At 40.3% G+C, this 26041-nt stretch overlaps 1 protein-coding gene across 1 annotated transcript in view; it reads right to left on the bottom strand.

The window, feature by feature from the left end:
- Positions 1-8371: 8371 nt before the first annotated feature.
- The window catches only part of LUZP1 (leucine zipper protein 1), a 122707-nt gene continuing 105037 nt past the window's right edge, over positions 8372-26041 (bottom strand). The window contains exons 3-5 of the mRNA XM_088462555.1: positions 22466-25578; positions 14516-14683; positions 8372-13301 (exon numbers count right to left, since the gene is read on the bottom strand). Coding sequence (XP_088318681.1) covers positions 14540-14683; positions 22466-25441 — 3120 coding nt within the window. The 5' untranslated portion in view covers positions 25442-25578 and the 3' untranslated portion in view covers positions 8372-13301; positions 14516-14539. The remainder of the gene's footprint in view (positions 13302-14515; positions 14684-22465; positions 25579-26041) is intronic.

Below are 26041 nucleotides of genomic sequence, written 5' to 3'. Positions count from 1 at the left end.
TAAGATAGACAATATTCCAGTGACGATTGCAACAATTTATTCTCCAAACACGAAATAAGTGCCTTTTATTAGGAAAGTATGCACGTTCCTTCAATCATGTAGAAAAGGTATTTTCCTCCTATTAGGGGATTTCAATATAGTGCCTGACCCGTTATGGGATAAATCCTCATCGAAACCCAAGGTTGGTGTCTATTCCTCTCCAGACCATTCCCAGAGCTTTAGACGCATTCTAAATGAGTACGAGTTGTATGATGTTTGGAGGACGGGACATCCCGGGGAGAGGGACTACACCTTTTACTCCCAAGTACACAAATCCTATTCTCGCATTGATTTAGCCATATTGGACAAGTGGTCCTTGCCTTATATTAAACAATCTTTAATCCTACCAATAGCATGGTCAGATCACGCGTCTCTATCTATAGAATGGGATATTAATAGATTGAGAACACCTCCGGGCCCCTGGCATCTGGGAGAATATCTTCTCGAAAATCCGGAAGCTAAACAATTAATTTCCAATGCCCTTTCCATGTACATAGAAACCAACAAGCCAGAAGATACCTCTTCGGCTACATTCTGGTGTTCTGTAAAAGCAGTCGTTAGGGGGTCAGCGATCCAGGCTGCTGCTCATTACATAAGGCAGCTATTCTACATCAAGTAGATATCGAATGTCTAGTAGCAGACCTGGACGCTAAGCACAAACTTAACCCGAATGACGATACAGTGTATAGAGAATTACTCAATGTCAGAACAGAATGGAACACACTGGCACTTAATAAGGTACACCAGACAATGTTTAAACTACGCCAAAAATACTATACTCAAGGAGATAGGGCGGGTCGTCTACTGGCATGGCAGTTGAGGGGGAAAAGAGCAAAATAGAGTATTAGAACAATCTCCAATATTAAAGGTATCAAAATTACAGACATATGATATAGCAGAATCCTTTGCGCAGTATTATTCCTCCTTGTATAACTTAAAAGATGACCCGATGACGCACCATCCAACGTCAGCACAGATTGTTGATTTTCTTGGCACCATTGATCTGCCATCTTTGGATGAGGACACTTTGACTTCCTTGGCAGATCCCTGGTCCGAGGAAGAAATCGTATCAGTAATTCCCTTAGACAAGGCCCCCGGACCAGACGGATATATAAATGCTTTAAAAGTTTCCAATACACATTGTCTCCCATTTTAGCTCAACTGTTTAATGATATCTCATCAGAAGGCTCGTTTCCGGGAGAAATGCTAGAGGCAAGAATAGTAGCCTTCCCAAAACCAGGAAAGAACTTGACATCCATGGCTAACTATAGGCCAATTGCCCTCCTAAATACGGATATAAAAATTTACGCCAAACTCATATCAAATAGACTTAATATATTACTTCCTCTGTTAATACATCACGATCAGGTAGGATTTGTGATGGGAAAACAAGGGCCAGACAATACGAGAAAGGTGATTAATGTTATCGTAGCATTTTCCAGTTTTGATCAACCCCTTCTCCTTCTATCATTAGACGCAGAAAAAGCGTTTGATAGATTGAACTGGACCTACTTGAGAGCAGTATTGGAGAAATTTGGAATTAAAGGCAGTTTCCTAACATCAATGTTGGCATTATATTCTTCCCCTTCAGCCAAAGTATTTGTTAATGGGATATTATCCACTCCATTTTTGATTACAAATGGCACGAGACAGGGGTGCCCTCTCTCCCCACTGGTGTTCGCCTTGGCGATTGAGCCCTTGGCGGAGGCCATTAGAAAAGACCGTAACATCTCGGGCCCCTCACTGTTTGGTAAATTATACAAAACAAGTCTGTTCGTGGACGATATCCTACTGACCCTCATAGACCGACTAACTCCCTATCAGCTCTGCATGGTTTAATAGAAACATTTTCTGAAATCTCCTAATAAAAATTGAACTGCTCCAAAGCGGAGGCACTCCCTATTAATTTTTCCCAACGTTTACTGTCGTCCCTCAAGGGGACGTACTCATATGCTTGGCAGGATCACTCTATTAAATATTTGGGAATCAGCCTAACGGCTACAACTAATAGTAGCTAACTATCTACCTTTGATACGACAATTATCATTATCATTATTATTAAATGATTGGATGATGTGCAATGTATCATGGAAGGCCAGGCTTGCAGCCTTAAAGATGGTTATTTTACCAAAGATATTGTATTTTTTTCGAACTTTATCAATATTAATACCAAAGTATATTCTTATCAAATTCCAAAAACTTTTTACCTCCTATATATGGAAGGGTAAGAAACCTAGATTGGCACGGAAACAACTATCCTTGCCAAAATCGGAAGGAGGTCAGGGACTCCCAGACTTACATTGGTATCAAATAGCTTCTCTATTATCACAATTAACCCCTTGTTCTCGAAGGACAAATTAATGCCATGGGCTCAGCTTGAATGGGATATGGTTTCTCCCTTTCCGCTCACTGATTGTCTCTGATTGCCATATCAGGTTAAAATTCAGTGGGTTGAAAGATCCACGTCGGTATTCACAACCAGAAAAGCCTGGTTGGAAATGGTTAAAGTGACTTCAGATATTAAATTGCCCTCAACCGGCTTTACCATAGAGGGGTTGGCTACTTTGATACCTAATTTAAGTCTTGAGACATGGAAATCGCAGGGTACAGTTTCCCTTAAAGAAATTACTACATCCGCCACTCTTTTACCCTATACTCAAATTAACACACAATTCAACACCTCGTTTAGAGAGTTCTATAAATATTTACAAATTAGACATTCGTTACATAGTATAACCCCATCCCCACATATCGCCCACGATCTTCCTAAACTCTTAATCACTCAACTAAACAAAATTAATAGCAAAGGAGGTATCACATGGTGGTACTCCTATCTAATTACACCCACAGAATTGAATAAATCTTCAACAATACAGAAATGGGAAGCAGATCTTTCCTGTGCCTTCTCAGAAGATGACTGCCGTCTAATTTTAAAACAAGCTATAAATCGTCCAAATGTATATCACACATGGAACAGTACTACCGGTTACTTCACTCCTAAATTGATGCATATTAGTTCACCATCCCACTCTAATCTATGCAGGCGGAACTGTGGCCATGTGGGTTCGCTAATCCACAGATTTTGGTCTTGTCCATATGTTACTATACTATGGAGAAAGGTATTTACTCTAATATCTAAAATCTTAAGAATTTCTATTTCTCCACACCGTCATAGCTATTTTTATATATATATATATATATATATAGGATCCCTGACTGTTAATGAATGTTATATAATGGGACACATCCTTATAGCAACTAAAATAAGGATAGCTCGATTATGGCGTTCCTCTGTAATCCCTACTCTGGAAGACATAGAGAATAGTGTCCAACACCACTGTGAGTTTGAAACAGCTGGAATACACTACTCCTCATCAACAACAAACCTGCTGATTCAGTGGTTAAATTGGTCAGACTACTGGTCCATAAGACCCAAGCCTTGAGATTTGAACTTTGCATGGATGACAAATAATAATATATAAATGGACCAATGGATAATTTAGGAAGAGTTGATTTATCTAGTCCTATTTAATATTCCACTATTCGGACGGTTTATGTTAGTAGCTTATATGTTTTTTTTCTTCTTTCTTTTTTCAAACGGACCCTGTGTTATTATTAATGATAACTAGATCTATTATTATTGCTATATGTTGGATGACAAACGCAGTTGTAATTTCTGGACTGTATGTATGTTGCTGTGTTATACTTGATATGTTCTATACGAATAATGTACCTATTATTATTTTTTGTCCCCGTTATTTTCTATTCCCCTTTTTTATTTCTGTACCCCAGGTTTTCCCATTTAATCTTGTAACAATAAAAATCTAATGTTTTAAAAAAAAAAAAATACAATAAAAGTGTCATTTTTTTCTTGTTTGTGTGGGTGGGTTTTTGCCATAACCGCAGTAGTGCCAAGATCCAGCCAGTAACGCACGTTGCAACCTTGTGCTGCCTGACTCCAGTCGTTCTAAAAAGAACAAAATACAATAAAAGGGTCATTTTTTTTTCTTGTTTGTGTGGGGGGGTTTTCGCCATAACCGCACTAGTGCACAAGATCCAGCCAGTAATATACTGTATACAAAAATCTGTGCACATTTGTTAGGACTTACCAAAGTACATCAAAAAAAATAATTAGGCTGAAATGGTCAGTGTCATCAACACAAAGGTTTTTTTCCCCCTAAAATACAGCTTGTTCCATTACAAAATATGAGGGCGCTGGACATTATTCTTGGGGGTTTATCTACAAAACGTCCGGCTGTAAAACCAGGTGCTTGTAATTGTGTTTATGCCCGATATAAAAGGGCAATGCTTGTCCTTTTAAATATTGGGCATAAACACAATTAGAAGCTCCAGGTTTTACAACCGGACGCTTCTTATATAAACCCCTCGGACAGAGTCTCAAAGTAATTACCTTTATGGCCACCATAGCATTCATTTATTTATATTACTCAATGGTACACAGTACCAGAATTTTTTAGATTTTATTTTCCTGCTTTCTCCGGAAGAAATCACTGACTAGTCAAGAGAATGGACTAGTCTCACAGTGGGCAGTATACCGTATGTCAGTGCACTTGAAGAGAAAGATGCGAAGACCTGCTATTATAAAACCTGCTGCACAACACACGTCCGGCAAGAAATTTTTCTGCTCCCTAAAGAGGCCTATCCATTAGCAGATAAATTTGAACGATGAACGATTTATCGTTCAGTCGTTCAATTTATCTGCTAATGGATAGGCTCTGAACAATAAAAATGCGCACTCCTGAGGCCGACAAATTTGGTCTTTTGTCTCTCCAACATGTTGGTCAATTATAGTTTATCGCTGACAGATATTAGAAATATCGGTCGCGGAAAACGATTTTTTTAATGAAAATGAATAGAAACATGATAAAAAAAAATCCACTCCCAGAATGATGTCATGCAATATCGTTCATCGTTTGCAAAAATCTGTCATGTACATGACAGATATCTGTCACAGCAGCCCCAGGAATTTTCAAAAGATAAATCTTTTGTCTTTCAGAAAGATCTGCTAATGGATAGGCCCCTTTAGGAAAGCAGAAAATACAGGGGGTCAAATGGCAAAAATATTACTGCAGTATCTGTCCCACAACATGCTAGCTCTCGCTTGTGGTACCCCCATAGTTATGGAGTTACCCCTTAGCAGTTAAGGGTTCACTGAGATGTACTGCAGCCACCAAATAATTTTTTTTGTTATTATTTATATGTTTCATTAAGTTCTGAGATAGGGGTTAAGTGAACTTTCAATTATCCTGTGAGCAGGCGGTCACTGAGTCTGTGCTGACAGGGCAGGTTTCCCCCTAGTCCTGGCCAGCAACAACAAAGTCCGGGAAAATCCCTCGGGACCCATTGGTGGAGCAGGGGCCCCCTGAGCCAGTTAGTGAGTAGGGATCTGAGGTGGGCCAGCCAGGGCAGCGTGAGGGAGAAGAGAGCCCTGATGGGAAGAAGCTGGGCAGCAGGTGCTGCCATGTAGCTAGTATAGGTTTTAGAAATCCTGCAGAAGGGAGAGCGGCTGAGGAGACACAGAGATGCCTCAGCGAAGGGAATCCCAGGTGCGGTATGCCAACGCAGGACCCCCCCCCCCTTCCTTGCAGGACCCTGACTTCAGGGATGTTACTGCTGATCGCCGGCTGGAGAAAGTGCCCGGACCATGGCTGTTATGGGCTGCTGCTGTATGAGTGGAGAGGTGCGTGCCCCTGCTAGTTACTGGTCAGAAGATCTGACCACATTATTCACATCACTGCCAGGGGACTGAAGCAGAGAGGACCGCAGGGATTGTCTACTTACCGATGCCAGAGATACACCACTGTATACCTGTCCCAGGGAAAGCTGCTGTGCTGCCCAGCTGTAGAAAGAGACAGCCACAGGAATCCTTTGGAGTGATGAGGAATACCCCATCGACAGCCAGCTGCCTGGGGGAGTGCCTGTGCACCAGCAGACCTGCATCGAGGAGCCTGCTGCAGCACTGGGGGGAGGAGGCCCGCACCATGAGTTACAGGTAAACTTGTATTTATTCACAGAGTATATAAAGTTAGAAAGTGTTATGATTGCATTTACTTGCTAAAGTTTGTGGGAACCATTGCCCGCCGTGGCACTCACACAGTCATTTATGTGATATGAAATGCTGCAATTTATTTTTGTTCTGTCTACAAAGTGTATATTTGCTTCTCTACTGCACTGTTTCCCGCCATTGAATGATATTGCTTCAGCTTAGCAGGTGCTTAATCAAGTTAAAGTTGTCTGCTATATAGCCAAAGTGTCATTTCTGCAAAGTGTACCTCTGCTTCTCTACTGCACTATTTCCGGTCATTGAACTGTATTGCTTCAGCTTAGCAGACTGTCATTCAAGTGGTCTGCAGGTGCTAAAGTTAAAGTTGTCAGCTGCATAACCAATTGACATTTATTTCTGCAAAGTGTACTGCATAATGTAAGTAATACTTTGCTATAACCTGTCTATGGTTTCCCTATAGTTAATAAAATTACGTTGTACCGTTTTAAACGTGTCCATTGTTAAAAAAGGAAACACATTGCTTGCCCCTCTGATCAAATTTGAACCTGGTTGTCTAGTAAAAATGGGACTATTACATCGCTTATGGAGTTGATGTATCAAGGGTGGAGAAGTGGACCGTTGTAGAAGTTGCCCATAGCAACCAATCAGCATTAAGGAAGCATTCATCTAGTACATTCTATAATATATGTAGATGGTGATTGTTTGCTATGGGCAACTTCTCCACTGGTCTACTTCTCCACACTTAACACTGCTTGACACATCAACTCATATCTGGAGAAGGGAGGAAAGCTCAATCCTCACTACCTCATCAAAGTCAATATGGCAGTGAATCTTAATGAATGACACTGATTTGCTGCTAGACTATTGCTATACTACTGTAGAGCTGGGTACACACCTTTGAAACATTGCATCGAAAGAGTGATCGCAATCAGCTTTACTCCAATTGGAAGTGCTGACCACAGTGCTGATACGCAATTCCCACCTATACAATCATTCTTGTGCCCTTCAATCCCCGACTGCCCAATTAATCGAAAGAAAATGATTGTACCACCCACAGATGAGGCGCTGCTGTTGGTGTAGAATCGCAATAACAGTTAAAGGTGCGTACACACTGCACTTTTGGGCCGATCGAATCGAATGAATATTAAACTGCACATAAGATGTGATCCTTCGATTCAACCAGTTTTCCTTTGACAAAAATGATCTCAGGTGTACACACACTACTGTGATATAGAAATAACGGGTTGAAATTGAAAGAACTGCCCGATAATTGTATAGGTGTGTACCCAGCTTTAGTCTTGAAAGAGACCAGAGTCTTGCTGTCCGGGAGATGAGGTAAGTAATTTACAAGGCAATGTGCTACACAGGGGTGAGAAATAGGTGATGTGAGGATGTTACTATGGGAGTGTAGGGAGACGTGTGTTATTTACAAGTGAGAGAAGAGATGTTACTAGAGAGGTGTTATTACAGAGGCGAGGGAGGCCAGATGCATACCAGATAACATTTAGACATGGGCATTTGAGACATGTCTCAAATCTCATATCTGCACAAACCAACCAACTTTTTGAGGACATCCTGACAAAATAAGGACAGTGGGATGTATGTAACCTGTGACAGGGAAGGTCCATGGCTCTAACACCTAGTCCTAGTGTATGCGATGTCTAAGTTTTCACAAAAGTGGATAGGTAGATGTATAAATTGGGCCTGATTCTGAGTCGTACACATCTGCTTTTTCATACAGTTGTGGCAGGCTACTTACTTCTTTATGCCATGTGAGAATCCACTCATGTAGGCTAAAGATCCACGCATCTGCATGTGGAAGCTCATCTCGCCCAAAGATTTTACGCCCAAAGCCGGACCCACCACCATGCTGAGTGCAAAAGATCAGTCTGAAACAGGCATCCAATTTTCATCTACAGAATGTAATGGGGCACAGAGGCTCGCTTGCACACACACAAACAAAGGGAACAGTTCTGTGCGATCTCATGGTCACCGTTCAGTTACTGCCCATTTCACGGAAATTGTGGTCCACTGTACAAATTGATCTGCACACATTAGTGATCTCCATCCATGTGTGTATGCCTGAACAGGGGCATGGGCAGTTGGTGCTTACCTTGGCACATGTGCAGTATGCTGAAGCCTGCAAGATCTGTCTGCATCTCCACTTACGTATAACTCAGAATTAGGCTCTCTGTGACCATACTGGAACATTGTGCATTTAACATTCTCACTAAAGTGATAAATATACACATAAGACTAACAAACACAAAGATTCTTAAGAATTATTTTTATTATCAAAGATCCATAATGAACATCTGTACAGCCACATTAAAAAAAACAAAAAAACAACAATTGATAAGTAGAGTAATGTAACAAGAGTTAATACAGGAACGGACAGTAAAAAAATATTTTGGGATCTGTGTATGAGAAATGTGGATATTACAACATTAAGCAGCTTGTGGATTTCCTTCTGTGAAACAAGATGTATATATGAATTGATGAAAGAATTTCTGCCAATAGATATACACGTAAAAAGCAGTCAGTAATTATTTGACTTGTAGCATAACCAGCAAATATGCATAAACAGAGTTGTATAAAGAAAATAAGTCCTTTGTATTCCTTTGTAGCAAATTTTGATTTAAGTCATTAGTACACAGTCTAGTCCATAATACTCTTACACAACAGAGATCGCTGAGCAAGAATGAGATTATGTGGTCACAGTCCGACAATGATTTGTGCTCAACAAACCATCACAGTATAAGCAGTGAAACATTGTACAAGAAATATGGTTCTGGTTCTTCTTTATTTATTATCACATAGTGGAGAAAAATGCACTGAGCAATTCTGAAGTGGGAAGAAGACTTGTGCATATATATTTTGTTATTAGTGTGCCACTATCATTCTCCTTTTCCTGGACTCCTATTACATTCAGTGTTAAAGCATTAACCTAGCACAAAGATATATTTTGATTATTCAAAAAGGCAGACAAAGACCGTCAATATTCCAGGTATGTTGAAGAGAACAATAAAGGAAACAAAAACAAAAAAACCCACAAATAGTGGATGCTGCAGATTCAAAAGTTTTTCCACCTTTAGAGGACTTTGTTTTTGTAGAAAAGCTACAACTTGTACTGAATATACTGCATTATGTTTCTGGCAGAGCTGTGTAATTCTGTTCACCATAATACAATTGATTGCATGTCCAATTTTCTAAGAGTAAGCTGCAACAAACAATCTCTCTCCAGATAAAATAAACTGGAGAAAAAAACCCTGTATTTGTAATAAAAGCTGCAGGATAGCATGGCCAAATATACAGTATAAATGAATGTTATCTGAAGATATAGGGCGGGATGCAGCAAAGGGAGAAATGCGGTCAAATGTTTGACCATATTTCTCATATGCACCAAGCCCCGCTTGGTTGCGGTGGGTAATGCCATCTCCGGATGGCGTTACCCTAGAGAAGCCTATGGGCTTCTATCGGCAGAGTGCTTTGAGAGGGATCCAATCGCATACCTCCCAGCACCCCCCACAGCGCGAGCGTCCTTCTGCGCTTACGCAGAAGAACGTCAGAGGGACTTCTGGGTCATAGACCCTCAAGTCCCTCATTTGCAAAGGACCGCTCTTACCGAGAGCTGTCCTTTGTACATTTCTTTATGCATACCTGCATTACGAACGCCGGCATGCATGTGAAGGGTGGCGGGATGCATTGCATCCTGAATGCAATGTGTCATGTGACCCGCCCATAAAACGCTATTAAGGTGTAGAGCGAGAAGTCAACCCTGGTCCCACTTTATTTGATATGTTCATTTTTATCAAAAATGTTGTGAGCACATTTTAAACAAATGAGCCTTAATCTAGATAGGTAATCTGTATTATAAGGAAGTGATATGGGGAAAAAACCTGTTACAAGCTGCATTCCTGCACCAACATGAATAATCCAACACCAGTGTGGTTTTGTTCCCGATTTGGCAATGGTAGAGACATGTTTAATAATCTAAATAATACAAAAACAGAAAATTTAAAGACATAGTACAATAAAATAGGAAATACACAAGATCGCCGGATAACCACCGGTTTCACATATCTATAATTAAAAATATGCTCTTTTGTATGGAGTGAAAGCACATTTACAGTACACTATGCCAGAAGATTCCCTTTGCAGTAACTACAAATATTTTCCAGACCTGCTCACAGGTTATAGAGGTGGACACCCATCACAAGAGTTGACACAGAATCATCAATTAGTCCAATACAAGCGCATGGCTAAACTGGATGAGACTGCAATATGGATTAACTTGCTAGTGACTGCAATCTTCCAACCACATTTACTACAATAGCCAACAATGTAATGTCTCTGGGAACATATAAAAAGCAGTGTAAAAAATAAAATTACAAAATGAAATGCAAAATGAAGAAAGTTACACAAGATGTAGGTGTCTGTCTTCACAATTGATATGAATCAGACTAAATTTAAGACCAGTTTTAAAAACAGATTCCTGCATTAAAAAGAATTGTTAAAACTGTATCACTCCCAATTAGGATTATACACTCTAATATATAAGAGTGCGCCAAATACTTAATATTCAAAGCAAAATATACTTGTTTTCTTTCCAATATCAGGCCTTCTAGATTAATTGAAACAAGCTATTTTGTTAAAATTGTACATTTAAGTTATATGCATGCAGATTCAATCCAGTATCCCTGCCACAGAAGTAGTGCTAGATGTACTCTAGGTAGTATTTAGAGTTTCAGCAGCCTTAAATATGGTAAATTAATATGACTGTAAACAGTTAGTGCATTTGCATACAACTGAGCAGAAATGCACCTCAGTCTGAGCTTGCAAAAGGTATCACTGAGAAAAACATGGACAGATGTGGATATTCTGAGCAATTACTCATTCTATACTATCTTTGCCCCAACATGCATTCCACCTGAACATTCAAGGTGCTATTGTGCTTCCCACTTTATTCTGCTCAAAGCACAGCTCCAATGAGCAGCTGAAGATGAACAAACCCATACAAACCCCATGTAGCTAACAGAGGGCCTGATTCAGAGATGTACGTAAATGCCACTGTAGCTGCTCATTTTAAGGTGAATTTGCAAATCCAAGCGTCTGCATACAAAGGAAGCAGCATGGGTTGCAGATCAGTCATTAAATCACCTTTCTGAAAAACCAACAACCGCGCAGAATGGGCGCAGGAGCTGAGACACCGTAGCCATTTTTACTGCATACGGTTGCCCCTGTTGGGGTACAACAGTGATCCCTGCATAGGCGTCTTTATAATGGGTGCAACAGGCCCCTGGGTCCAGTGGGGCTCACACTGCACCCATCGGTAATTAGACTCCGGTGTGCAGCTGCCTCCATTTTCACAGAGACCTATGCATACACAGTAGATTCTGGCATGAACCCAAAATCTTTCGTGCTGACAGGGAGGAGGCGGCCCAAACGGAGCCTGCACACGGGCCCTCTCCTCCATTAAAACGCCCTTGGGTCCCTGCCTGTCAATCACTTTGCAAATAATTCTCACTACAAGCAACATCGGTAATGAAACTTGACGCATGCACAGATTGCCGATAATCACTGCATCCATCTCTGAATCGGGCCCAGTGCTGGCCCAGGCATTTGTATAACAGGCATACTTGGTAAATACCAAAATACTGAAAATTTAATTCAAGAATATGAAAAAGAGAATAATATATAACTCTGTGAAGTAAAGAAAAAAAAAAAAGAAGAAGTTGGCCAGATGAATTTATGTGATTGTACACCACGAGGTGTAACTAGAGCGATCTCCTCCTCTGTAAGGGTAAGTCATCTATACCTGTTGTATAATAAATATCCTCTATTTGTTTGCTTTTATTTAATCAACTACTAAAAAAATTTCGATGAAGGGCAAATAAAGAAATGTGTCTATTAACTTGCTCTTTTCTTGCTTTTTCTTAACAGGTAATATTATAAAAATAAATACATATTTCCCTAGCAAAAGACAGGCCTAGTATCTATCAGTATTCCAATTACTTACTAGTCTAATAATTAGAGATCTGTACAAGTGTACACAGCACCTACACAATCAGAAGCATATATTTTGTGGCTGAAACAGTATTTCCGAGAATGCAGCTCATAAGTTAACTAGGAAGTGGCAACATCACTAAGGCAAAAATGCATCAATATTGTTTCAGCTCACAAAATGATGTGCACTTTGAATGGTAGATTTATCAAAGTTTGGAGAGAGATACAGTAGAGATAAAGTTCCAACCAATCAGCTCCTGTCATTTTTCAAACACAGCATGTAAAGTAAGTTAGGAGCTGATTGGTTGGTACTTTCTCTCTCTCTACTGTATCTCTCTAAGCTTTGATAAATCTACCCCATGGGTTGTTAAAAAATAATAGTTTTTAAGAGAAGTGCACATTACGCAAATCATGTGTTTCCTTTGGTTTCTTTATCATGGCAATAACCTTTTATAATAGTACATAAGACACAATATATTTTATTTAGTAGTCGTGTATACAATTTTAACTTTAATTAAAATAACAATGTTTAAAAACAAAAAATATATATTTTTGCAGAGGAACAATGTCTGCTACAATAATAAGACTAGATGTTTGACAAAAGTAAAAATGTGGAAAGCTGGGGTTTTAACAAAAGAAAACTGGAAGGTTTCTCGTGCTCTTGAGACTCTATTCCTTGCTCCTATATACATATACAAGTTGCTGCAAGAAACCATACATTTATCTGTAATTATACAAAGTGACATGCATAGCAACAATTAAACAGAACTAGACTGTACAGAATTGAGAATATGCACACAAAACTTTCTACTAGCCCTGCACATCTTTTATAAGTTAAAGTGGATTTAAAAACCATGTACTTTTAGTACCTACACATTTAAGAGCAGTAGCCATGCAAAATATATATATATAATTCTTATTTTTATATTTTTATTTATATATATCCCATCAAGAGCCATTTTCAGTACAGAGTATTATTTACAATGCAACATCTGTGCCTTCTTTTTACCCTGAGAGATCATGCAGTTATTCCCTTGCAAAAAGTGTTGATAAAGCTAAAGAATTTAATAAAAAAAAAAGAACAACATAAAATAAACAGACAAAAAACATGTCATAAGTGTTGGTTGAGGTCCATTCAGTGCTAGGGAGAAGTACACAGAGTAGGAAAACAGGAAATCAGTGTCTTCAGATTTAAAGTGGATAAAAGTCTGTTTTCTTCTAAAACACTGACCTGGAACAAAGATACAGAGCGGTGGTTAGACAAGAACCAGATCACCTCTTTATTTGGCACTACACTGTAGTATTATTCATAATAATAAATTCCATAGCATGTCTATACTGTGAAAAAAATAATAATTTGCCTATGAAACACAAACTATTGGTTAAAAAAAAATAAAAATCAATAAACAGATGTTTTCATGCGACTTCAAAAAATTTAATTTGTAAAACTTTGGCTATAATGTATTCCAATATTTCAAACACTGACATTAATCCTGAATATGCTTTACTGCTATACTTCCCAAACCGACAACAATAGTTTTGTCACATGACACGGTGGAACTTGTTATTGTGAAGGCCTACACAAACAGAGCTGTGAAGTGTAAGAGGTATCCCTATTAAGAGATATGTTAAGGAAATCAATTTTATAGCAGGAAAGTAAACCAGACTCCATTCCATTAATAACCGCTTAATGTATGGCTAAAATGCTGGAGAGATAGTTCATCTAACCGGGAAGTAGTCCAAAGGTTGACAATTATAATGTCGACAGTTATGATGTGGACATTGTTGATTAGTCAACAGGCAACGTGTCGATATTGTCAGAATTTCAACATTAGGGCAGGCTGTGGAATGAGGCTTAAGGGTAGACTGCAGAAGGGAGGGGTTACGGTTAGGTATTAGAGGGAGGATTAGGGGTAGGGGTTAGGGGAGAAACACTTATCTGAACATCAGAGGATCGGACGTCTAACCCGGAAGTCACAGTCAAGTGATCGCTGGGACCCGGAAGACGCAGATGAAGTAGGTAAATCACCGCTGGGTCACCAGGGATGACAGGTCAACATTCTAACATGTCGACATTTCATTGCAGCCTACATTTCATACCCTACAGTATATAATACGAAACCCGTATTATACACTTTAGGGTTGGGTACAGGATCCCGGCGATCAGAATCCAGACAGGGTTAAGATACAGACACCTGTCGGTAAGTCTCCTAACCCTGCCTCTACCCCTAAACCTAACCCTCCACCCCCGCAGCCTAACCCTAACTCTAAACCCAATATTTACCGCCGGGATCCTGACTGGTGTCCATATTGTATATCAGGGAAAGTGATAAGGAAAGCAAATACCATTACTACTGCAAAAAAGTTCTTTAAAATCTTGCTATGTTAATCCTCCGCAATAATCATCTTGATTTGAGAGGCAACGAATATGCGAAAATGAATTACCTTATTCCTTTATTGGTGGTTCATTTAGTGCTCTAATTGTCGTATCCTTTCCTCCACCATACTCTTCCGATACCTCTGGGCTTGATTTTGAGTCTGCCTCCATCCTGAAGAATCTGTTCTTGACATTTTTTCACTTGTATACTTTCTTGTATAGCTGAAATCATCAACCTGAATATAGTAAATACAGAAAGGACCATTGTGACAAAAAGTACCACAAGCAGATCTGAAAGGTAAAACTGCAGTAAGGCTTAACAGTCTAAAAGGCACTAACTGCACTGTAAAATAGGATGTTCTTTCCTAAAAATAGATGAGATATTCATTCCCTTGTTATAGCATGTACTGCTGATAAAAGGAGGTGTGTGGATGAAATGAAGAGTTTTGTTTAGGTAAGGTTATTTTAGGAAAGAGGCATAAAGACCAGAATAGAGTGGGATGTGAAAAAAAAGGAAATTTATGTTCTGGGATCACTCTGGGTATAGCCTGGAGAGGAGAGTCTGGGCACCAAATAGTTAAAATGATATTTCCAACAGCCCAGGCTCCCTCTCTACTATTTCCCATCTCCAGTCACTGACAGCCAGTTTAGTTAGCAAGCCCACATATCCAAGGGCCCAAAAGGGAGTTGATTGCTGAGCCCGAAGAACCAGAGACAAGTTCCAGGGAGGCACAGGAGGAACAAATGGTGGTATGGAGAACTCCCTGGATGAAGGTCCGCACATCAGGTAAATGTGCTATCTGTCTCTGGAAGAGAACAGACAAAGCCGAAATCTGGACTATCAAGGAAGAGAGCCGGAGGCCCAAATAGATGTATATCAGAGGAAATTTCCATGGAACCGCTTGAGTGTCCACCAGGAGAGCGCCGGGATCCCTGGTGCAGTATCTCTGTAACTGGTGGTTGTGACAAGAGACGCCATCATGTAGATGTCTGGTAGGCCCGAACGGCAGACTAGCAGCTGAAAGATGCACGGATGTAGAGCCTATTTTCCTGTGTTAATGCCCTGGTGGCTCAGGAATTCCACCTCACAATTCTAGACTCAGGAGATGAAGACCACTGACAGACTTGGAAGAGGATGCCCGGAGATTGCGGTTGATCTCCTTCATGGCGCCCCTGGAGAAGAGACTGCACCTGGCAAAGAGCCCTGTACACTACTCGGAGCTCCAGGACATTGATGGACACTTGAAATGTCCAGCAACACTGGATGATTTGAAGATCTGTCACTGCCCCCACACCTGAAAACTTGTGTCAGTGGTGAGTAGGACCCAGTCCTGGATCCAAAAAGATGGCCCATGTCTAGGTGCAAGCGCTGGAGCCACCACAGAAGAGAGAGGCAAACCTCTCTGGGAAGAATGAGCATCTGTGTCTTGGGGTTCAGGTGAGATTTGTTCCACCGCACTAGAATGACCAGCTGCAGAGGCTGGGAGTGGAATTGGGCGTACTCCACCATGTCGAAGATGGAGACAAGAGACCCCAGAATCTGTATACAGAAGTATATGGACACCCGACGCTGGCTCAGGAAGGCACGGATTGTGGACTGCAGAGCCAATATCTTGTCTAATGAAAGGAAGACCCGCTGAGCCTTGGAGTCAAATAATGCTCTTAAGTGGAGCATCTCCTTAGTAGGAGTCAAGGTAGATTTCTGCCAATTGATTATCCACCCGTGTTATTGCAGAAGCTCCACAATCAGCTGTATATGATCCCTGAGAACAGCCCTAGACTGGCCAGGAGAAGAAGGTCATTCAGATAAGGCAAGATCCAGACGCTCTGACGGCAAAGGTGCGCCGCCATGATCTTCATGAACACATGAGGGGCCTTGGACAGTGCAAATGTCAATGCTTGAAACTGGTAGTGTTTGCCCCTTACTGTAAACCCGAGGAAGCGCTGGTAACTGACTCGGATGGAAATATGTAAGTAGGCTCTAGAGCCACAATAATGGAATGAAGAGATTCCATGCGGAACCTGGGAATCCAGAGGAACTTGTTCTGCTCCTTCAAATTGAGGATGGGCTGAAATAAGCCATCCGATTTTTGGATGAAAAAGAGATTGGCATAGAAACCCATACCTCTCTGAGTAGGGTGCCCGGAATGATGACCTTGGAGGCCAGGAGGGAGCAAACTGACTCCTCGAGAGCTTCTGCTTTTCCAGGCTGTACTGGAATGCTGATGGGAAAAAAACAAGTCAGCGGACACTTTTGAAAGGTTAGAGTGTAGCTCTGAGAAACGACGCCCCTGACCTAGGTGTCTGTTGTTGTCTCCATCCAAACTGCCAAAAAGAGCAAAAACTGACCTTCCATACCAATGAGTGGAGGCCCACCCCATCATGCGGCAGGCTTGTCAGCTGGCTTGGCCGCAGGACATCTGGTGGACCAAGGATACTTACCTTGGGGCTTAGAGCCCTGGAAGAAAGACCCTGGTTTCTGGAAAAAGGTTGACCTCTGACCTTTCCCTGTGGACGAAAGGAACGAAATATATCTGGGAGGAGCCGCAGAAGGCAAGAAGGACGACTTTGATGCAGACAGTGTAGCCACTATTTTGACCAATGTCCCCCGAATATGGAAGTGCTTCCAGAGCCTTCTTAGAGTCTGTGTCCGCCCACCAGGGGCGCAACCAAAGAACTCTTCTAGCCAATACAGCCGATGTCAACACCTTAGAGGTTAAAGACCCCTGTATCAATGGGCGCCTCTGAAAGGAAGGAAGCTGCCTCCCGAATGTTCCCCACCAGAGACAATAAGGCCCTCATTCAGAGCCGTACGCTCTGAGCAGAGCGCACGCTCTGAATGAGGGCCGCCCTCCATGAAAATGGAGCGTCCTCCTGGACGCTCGTATAGCTGTGGGTCACCACCCACAGCCTATACGAGCGTGCATTTTGATGGCCGCGATGGTCTTGACCATCGCGACCATCGAAACTGCGAGCCGGAGCCTGCGGTTGAGGTTTTCAACCGCAAGCTCCGGAGTGATTTTGGCTCTATCAGAGCCAAAATCACTCCCACTGACATCACTAGTGATGTCAGTGGGCCGGCTTCTGACGGGAGGCGTTCCCGTAGGAACGCCCCCGTCAGGGAGGCACGCCCCCGGCACGCCCACCAAAGGGGGCGTGCTGTCAATCAACATCGACAGCACGCCCCCTTTGATCAGACACAACGAGCGAAGGACTTTCCTTCGCTCATCGCGTCTGGCGCATGCGCACGACGGAGCACCCTCCGTCGTGCGCATGCTCAGTGAAGAACATCGACCCACTTGCGAGCGGACAGCCGCTCGCGAGTGGGTCTGAATCAGGCCCTAAGTCTCCTCTGTGTCTACCTGAACTGAGCCCGTCCTCTAAAGCTTTAGCCCAGCAGCCAACGGCTTTAGCCACCCAAGCAGACGTGAGGGCAGGACGAGCAATAGCACCAGCATTATTATATATGGTCTTGAGAATAAAAAAAAACTCCAGCTTCCTATCCGTGGGATCCTTAATGCATCCAAGGTGGCACAACAGTAGGTAGCTGTGGAGCTAAGAGAATGTTAGTAATAGGGAGAGATGGGGCTGCCCGTTCCTGCAGCTGAAGGCACCTCCTGCTGTAGAGCCGTAAAGCAACGGACACAAAGGCCATCATGGTCCAGATCTTGGGGAGAAGTTACGTTGACACATTTTTTTTTTACAAGTGTGCAACACTTGGAGAACCCACCTCCTTGGGAGCTTTATTCTTGGAAGACATTATAAGCAGTCCAAGAAATCCCCACACACAAAAAACCTGAGCAGTGGTATTTTCTTAAGGGAAACACAAAGAGTGTCTAATACAGTATTAAATATACAATAAGTGTGCAATCAGTATATGTATATACTTGTACAGAGTATTAATCACCAACTGACCAGGTGTGTCCCTAAGGTGACCGGTATCAACCGCAGGACACACACACACAGGCAGAAAAGTACAATAATACACACAGACCACTCAATGCTCTGAACAAAGTTGGCAAATAGTGCTCAACAAACCAGCTATAAAAGTAGGATGGAGCGAAGGATATAACCTGGCTGCTAGGAGCAAGTTATATGAGACAGGAGCCCAAATGTCTCTTCCCGAGCTGTGCTGAGGCAGGCAATGTAGAAAATGGCCGCTCAGCATCTCAGAAAAGGAGGATATTGGGGATGATTAAGCCTGGGACATGCTGGCTGCAGAGAGTAAGAGTGCCCAGGGTTGGTGGAGGGGTCAACAGGAGGAGCCTACCTTCCTCGTCTGGTATGGACCCAGAGGGTAATGGCCATCACTGCTACTAAGCGGTGTCCTATTCACAAATACCCTAGTGGTCTAGTGAGCTTTGCGGAGACAACCGGTGCCCTTACTACCAGCGGTGGTCTCCTGCACCACGGTGACTGACGCGGGTGTGCAGCTCCCTGCCATCAGGGAGCCACGCTTCTCTGGCATCCACCAGCATCCAGCTGTGGCATGCGGCTCTGGGTCCTATGGAGATCACAGCCGAAGACAATGACCCAGTCGCCAGTGCTGCGGCTACTGACGCTGGTGGTGACCGTGTCCTGTAGGTCGCCCTTAACCGCCTGCTCAGTAGAAAGAAAAATAAAGTAGAATAAAAGAAATATAAAAGTCACAGGGAACCACTTAAAAGCAGCCCCCCCTAAAAAGGTTCCCACACCAACAAAATGGCTGCCGGTGGCTTAGGGGGTGGGGGGGGGGGGGGAGTATAGAGGAGAGTGAGCCTGGGCTGTTTGGAATTTAAGTTTAACTATCTGGTTCCCAGACTCTCCTATCCGGGCTAAACCCAGAGTGATCCCTTTGCACCCTAGTGGAGAAAAAAAAAAAATAGGCTTCCCCATGCAACATAAAAAAAAACAGAAAATACTCTACATAAATGGGTACAATCTATATAGGACAATGGACAAAATATCTGCTATGGGGATGCTGCCAAGTTACAGATGAGCACTCTCTGTCATCAAAAACGAAGAAGCGCTAACCAACAGTTAGTATCCCATTTTTAATCAATGTAAAACATATATTAAATAAATAATTTTTTTTTAGAATCAGCTGAAATCATTTTAAATTTATCTTAACATAAATGAATATCACAATCATTGAGGTTCAAAATAGACAATAATGCATTCTCCCATTCAATGTATCAAATCTAAGACCAATAAGTTTAAAGAGAAACCTGCCACATTTAAAAAGTGTTGTAGTATATAGTTTGTAACTTCTGAAGAAACGGCCCATTGTTTGCGGCTGAGAAACGCGTCAAGCCTTCACCCTCACCGATTGTTCACTACTGAGGACATTATTTGCATTACGGCCATCTCCCATCTGAGCTGGCAACAGCCTTCTGGACTACGGCAGCGTGACCGAATATCTGGTGCCTATCGCTTACCGGCAGTGGAGTATAACCAGACTTATCATCTGCAGCATTACAGACCTCTGGAGGTCCCGTCAAAGGTAGCGGTAAGCGGCACTTACAAACATTATTAAGATCCAGCCGTAACTGACGGTCTGTTCCATAGCGCAGTGGATTTCAGCTGCGCATGGAGAACGCATTGAATATTGTCATAAGCTGCCAAATGATTTCATGATTTCATTCACATATATCTCTGTGCTAGTCCATTTATGAAGGCTTGGAACTTTTCATCTCAAGGTGAATCTGTTCACACTAAAGATTCCTCATCTATACACTTGACAGTTAGCTGCAGTAGGAACAAATTACATTAATGGTTTTGTTGCCAGCAGTTTGAAACATTAACGGTGGTTTGTTTCCAAAATGTATCTACACTGTCACGTATACTTTGCTACAAGACCTCATTAAAGGAAACTGCACAATGTATCCATTACGAGAAGTTCCTACAAATACAAATAAGTGTGCGCACACAGACTATCTTCCTGGATTAAAGGATTTTTTCTTTATCCTAACAATTAGAGGACTTCCATATTACAACACTTTTTAAATGTGGCAGGTTTCTCTTTAAACTTATTGGTCTTAGATTTGATACATTGAATGGGAGAATGCATTATTGTCTATTTTGAACCTCAATGATTGTGATATTCATTTATGTAAATTTTTTTAGAATCATATTAAATAAATAAGATAAATTTAAAATTATTTCAGCTATGTTTTACGTTGATTAAAAATGGGATACTAACTGTTGGTTAGCGCTTCTATTCGTTTTTGTAAATTATTGTTCAATTCCCAACATAAGGTCAGCTCCTTATGTGTAGTAGCAGCAACCAATTTTTTCAGTATCAGATATTAATTACATATTAGTAAGTAAATATGAGACACACTAGCGCTTTGGTGAGGTAATCCTCTGTGTACCTCTCTGTCATCATCCTTCGTACGTTGGTAGCATAGCAGTGACATATTTGGAGGGACCTTGAGACATCATGCAATAAGGAAAGTCATGAAGTACCTTCTGTAACCTGGGAAGTCAGTCCAGATACTTGAAAAGTTTGTTACTGACCTGGAAAATTAACTTGGCTGCTATAGGTGACTTTTAGAGACTGAAGTAGTTTAAGCTGTAAAGAAGACTGCATAGATGTTGTGAAATGGTGAAAGGGAAATATTTAAAAGGTCGTTCTATCCCTAGCGCCATGTTGGGAGATGTGATCAAATTACTCCTGGTTTATAAAGGAGCATAGAAAATGAAGATGAGGTCTGTGATTTGCTACTGCAATTGTGGCATTTGTGGGAACTCCACAATAAATTCCAGACAGTGTGGTAACTTGCAATCTTTTAATACACAACAGACTTCATACAACAAAATACATAGTTAGTACAGCATTTGAACATGGCTTTGCATTCAAAATAGGCTCATTCATGGGTAAGCAAGGGTCATTAATTCAGATGGACAATACAGTATATGTCTTGGGATAAGTCAAAAGTGTGTAAATTTTTGTGTGTCTGAATAAATAAAAAACCCCACCCAAACATGGTAGGTATGTATAGGCGGGTATCCACTACCTGACAGTGAAAAAACTGAACGCTAATGATATAGTTATCATTCACTACACTGCAGGGTGCCCACATTGAACGATATGTCTTTCAGTGCAGGCACAATCATCTGCAAACATGCTGAACCTGACAATATCGTCAGGTTGACCAGCATGTTTGCATGATGATAAATGTCTAAAAGATCAAACTTTCAAACGATTCTCACACGATGTTCAAACGATTATCAAATCGATATAGTTATCTTTCAATCGCTCATTTTAATCGTCTAGTGGATAGGCACCTTAAGACTGATATAAAGATGAGCGAAAGGGCAGTTATCTGAGCAAACTTGCAGACATGTCTATTTTTTTTTGTTTGTAAACCAGAATTCTTTGATTACAAAATTCATGGCTCCATGTTAAAACAAAGCACAGTGAACAGACAAATGACAAAAGTTAAATTTTCCCTTAACTTCTGAGTGCATGTCAAACACACAACTAAACAGTAAATATTGTCTGAAGTTGCTTCGTAAAAGAGGTTAGATGAGGGACCATACATCACAGTGTCGCTGTGCTCTGGCAGAAATTCAATATTTGTAACCAAAACTCGTGAAAAGTACACTGGTAGAGCATACTGAGAAATTTGAAATCCATTTTACATGTATCCCACTTTTTAGTTAGGTGTATGGGGAGAAATGCCAATCTCCACCCAACATCTGTTCTCTACATAGCAATTTGTTTAGAACGTAATAAAAAATCTGATCATTATTTCATCTTATGGTAAAGAATACATTTTTTTACATTATTGTTTACATGATGAAACAAATGCGCTTGGTACTTGTTCGATTATTGGACTCATGGAGTCACACTTTTTCAAATGGTTTAGCAAAACAAAGGGAGCCAAGATATTTAAGTGCTTTTCAGCAGCTAATACAGTACTTCAAAAAGGAACCAAACATTAATTGATATGAGGAGTAGCTGAAAACCTATTGGTAAATATCATAAATCCTACCTAATATCTCTAGACATTACACCTTAACCTGCAACCTACCTCAAAACTAGGACGATTCCAGGAAGCATGCCCTTTAGTTAAAGGTTCACTTGAAGTATTTTTTCTTGAAATAATTTCTGTTGCACTTAGGCTGCTTTGACTCCTTTTAGAAATAAATTCTGGGGTAGTACTCCAACTGTTCACACTTGCACTTTTATTCCTTGAATATAGCTCATGGCTACGTAATCTGACAGACTTTTCCTCATCAAAACATGATTTACGTCTATTCTTGTAGTCTGAATCTTCCCTTTCAGTAACCACTCTATCAAGTTCTTCGGTGGAACCACCAATACCTGATCTCCAAGAACTTTTATACGCTATACGTTTCATGTCATAATGATTAGTTCCCTCAAGATTATGAGTTTTCCAGGTAACCGGCTCTTCATTACCATCATCATCATTCCTCGTCATCTGTTCCTTTACAAGACTTTGATCAATAGCCTTGCTTATTTCTCTATGGTCCACGGTTGTGTCTTTATCAGACACTTTTAACAACATATTGTCTTTGTTTATAGATATTTCAAATGGGATACTAATGTTGTTTTTTAACACTGTTTGATCATTTGCAGATAGTCTAATATTACTAGTAGATGTGTGTCTTTCTCTTGTGGTCTCATCTGTGCTTCTTCGGGAGGAAACTGTATCACAGGGATAAATGGTTATACTGCTTGTGTTTATGGGAGATCTGCTCACCTCTGAGCTTGATCTTGCTCTGTATTCACTCATAACTTCTTTCATGTCTTTTTCAATTATAATTGGCTTAATTATCACAGTTGACTGTAATGCTTCTCTTGGACTATATGATATTGCTCGTACTGAAATGTGAGAATTTGTTTCTGCATTTTCAGAGATATCACAAGACATTTTTCTGGTGGTTTCTGGTATCTCTCTTTGTATAGAATGATTGTGATTTTCAAAAGAGGACATTCTCATATTCTCTCGAGCTGCCATTCTTTCTTTAGTACTGGACTGCCTCTTAGTGTGAAGTCCTGACAGCTTAACCCTTCTCTCTGGTTCTTTATGGTCTGAAGTTTCTAAAATATGTGGTTTTTCGGGAATTATTGGTTTTAATAATCTAGATCTGGTTTTAGAAGTTTCTGTACTTGATATTTGATTGCTATGTGGATCCAATTCATCTTTACTCAATAGAAGAGATTTGGTAGTTTGTTCAGTAATAATATTTGTGATTCCATCTTTTCCTGCAACATATTCATATCTGGACAATCTGTCTTGAGATGTTGGCTTTGTTTCAAAATCTTGGCTGTTTATATCTGATTTAAGGTCATTTTCAAATTTTAAATCACTGCCTACTTGAGCATCAAGTTTTTGAGTGGGCTTAATTGGTTCAGAGTATAATGTAGAGGATAATGAGCTGTTTTCAACTGGAAGGTTTGTGTTAACTAAATTCACAGATTGGTCATCAGATGGTCTTTCCTTAATCTCTTCATTTTCCAATGAGATCTTTTTCTTCGAGTAATCCTTTACAGAATAGTCATCACCAAAAGGCTTCAGAGAACGGTCTGTGTGCTTACTTGCAGGCCCTTTCCATGACTTTTGAGGGGCTTGATCTTGAACAGCTGGTGGATATCGACTTAAAACAGATTTTTTTACTTCATTTTGCATAGAGCCAAAATCTTTATTACTTGGAAAATACAGTTTGTCCTCTTGTTTTTTTAGATAACCTGTTGTAGTGTCAGTCAGAGTGGATCTTGGTGATTTTCTACTGTTTGAACTAGAATTTGACAACTGTCTTTTAAAAGGAGATTCTGAATTTCGAGATCTGTCACTCCTCACTTGGTGAGGCAATACATCTTGAGATGTATATTTTAAATTTGGAGGCTCAGTTGATGCAATTTTACTTTTTGTTCTTTCATTTTTACTTCTACTTCTTGAGGGTAGATCATCACTATCAAATACTCCATTTTCTATTTCTTTGTACTGGCTAACTTGCCTTTTTAAAACCCGTAATTCTTCAGTTACCTGTTTGTTTTTATTCTGTTCACTGACTAAACTTTCTTCGAGTTCACAGTTTTTTTCTTTGAGTTGTTTCAATTCCTCTTCTAACCCCTCAAAGTTTTTAACTTGATTCTGAAGTTTCTCGATTTCTTGGTTCAGTTCTTTTATTTTGTTATCTTCTTGATATTTATTTTTGTCATTTTCATTTTTGCTACTTGTTTGATTTTCTGATTGCTTATTGTAATCAAACCCAACACGTTGCAATGATTTAGAGGTCAGATTGTCTTCAATCCGAATACTGTTACGTTCTAAGTGTTCATCAGAAGACCTTTCCAAGATGTTAGACTCATTTCTGGTTTGGTCCCCTGTTGTAATTTTCACTCCAAATTCCAGTTGCTCTTTTAGTCCCAAAATGATTTGTTCATTCTGCTTTTCCCTTTCTACAAATAACTTTCTTTCATTAGCAAAATTAAGAGTCAAAGATTTTATTTTGTCCAGCTCGCTAGTTAAAAGCTGCTCTGCTTTATCCAGTTTGTTTTCAGAAGATTCCAGTTCTCTTACTCTGGTCCTAAGCATTTCCAGTTCAGAAGCGAACTTCTTAGACATGTTTTTCTCTTCATTCAAGCTAAGACACAATTGAATGCAGTCATTTTTGCTTTTGTTGAAAGCTTCTTCCAGCTTCTCTAACTCACTCATTCGTTTTTGCAGTTGTTCAATTTCAAGTCTAAGTTCTCGAGTAACAATTTCCTCATTTTCTAGCTTCTCTTTTATTAGCCTACACAAATCCTCTGCTTTTTTTACTTCTTCATCATTTCCTTCAATCTTTAGCACTCGATTTCTCAAGGCTTCCACATCTGCTAGCATACTAGAATTACTCCCTTCTGCCTGTATGATTTTATCCTGGAGATCAAGAACTTCATCTTCTGCGTTTTGTAGATTTCTTGTTGCTTCTTCCAGGTCATCCAGACGCCGTCCCAGACTTTGCAGTTTAAACCGCAAATGACGACTTGAATGCTCCATTTTTGTACAATATATTGATGGCTCTTGTAAGAGTCCTCAACAGTTTAGTTTGTAATTTTCTGTTTTCGAGAGATCCACAATTATCCTTTTTCTTCCTGATGAGCACACCTTGTATGACATCCAGAGATCATCTTAACCTATAGAAAGGAATTCAAAAATTACTATTCCATTTTCTCATGAAACCATAAAAAACTACTTATTTTAGAACAAATATCAACATGAATAACATTCTTACTAAACAGTAAATAAAAAAGGTTTACATACAATATTACTTATTAACCTACTTAGGAGTCAATTCAATTATATAGGAGTTTGCAAAAGTAAACACACAGCATGAAACTCGCATATTTTGCAGAAATGTTCAAACCCTTAAAAAGAAAGATTCAATTAAAAAAATTGTGAATTGCGGCTATATTGTGCAGTTTACTTTTTCTGCAAAAAATTACCTGTCAGAAGTGCATGAAAAACTGGAAATCATCCTTAACCCCAAAAATGTCATAAAAATGTCATAAACAAAGTATTGGAGGTTTTTAAAACGATTGATTTTAGAAATAATGGAATAATAAATAGGAAACAATTGTTTTTCAACAAAAGTGCCTA

The sequence above is a fragment of the Taudactylus pleione genome, unplaced genomic scaffold, assembly GCF_031769625.1.
Source record: "Taudactylus pleione unplaced genomic scaffold, aTauple2 ptg000007l, whole genome shotgun sequence".
Taxonomy (NCBI): domain Eukaryota; kingdom Metazoa; phylum Chordata; class Amphibia; order Anura; family Myobatrachidae; genus Taudactylus; species Taudactylus pleione.
This window is presented reverse-complemented; position numbering and strand designations above follow the sequence as displayed.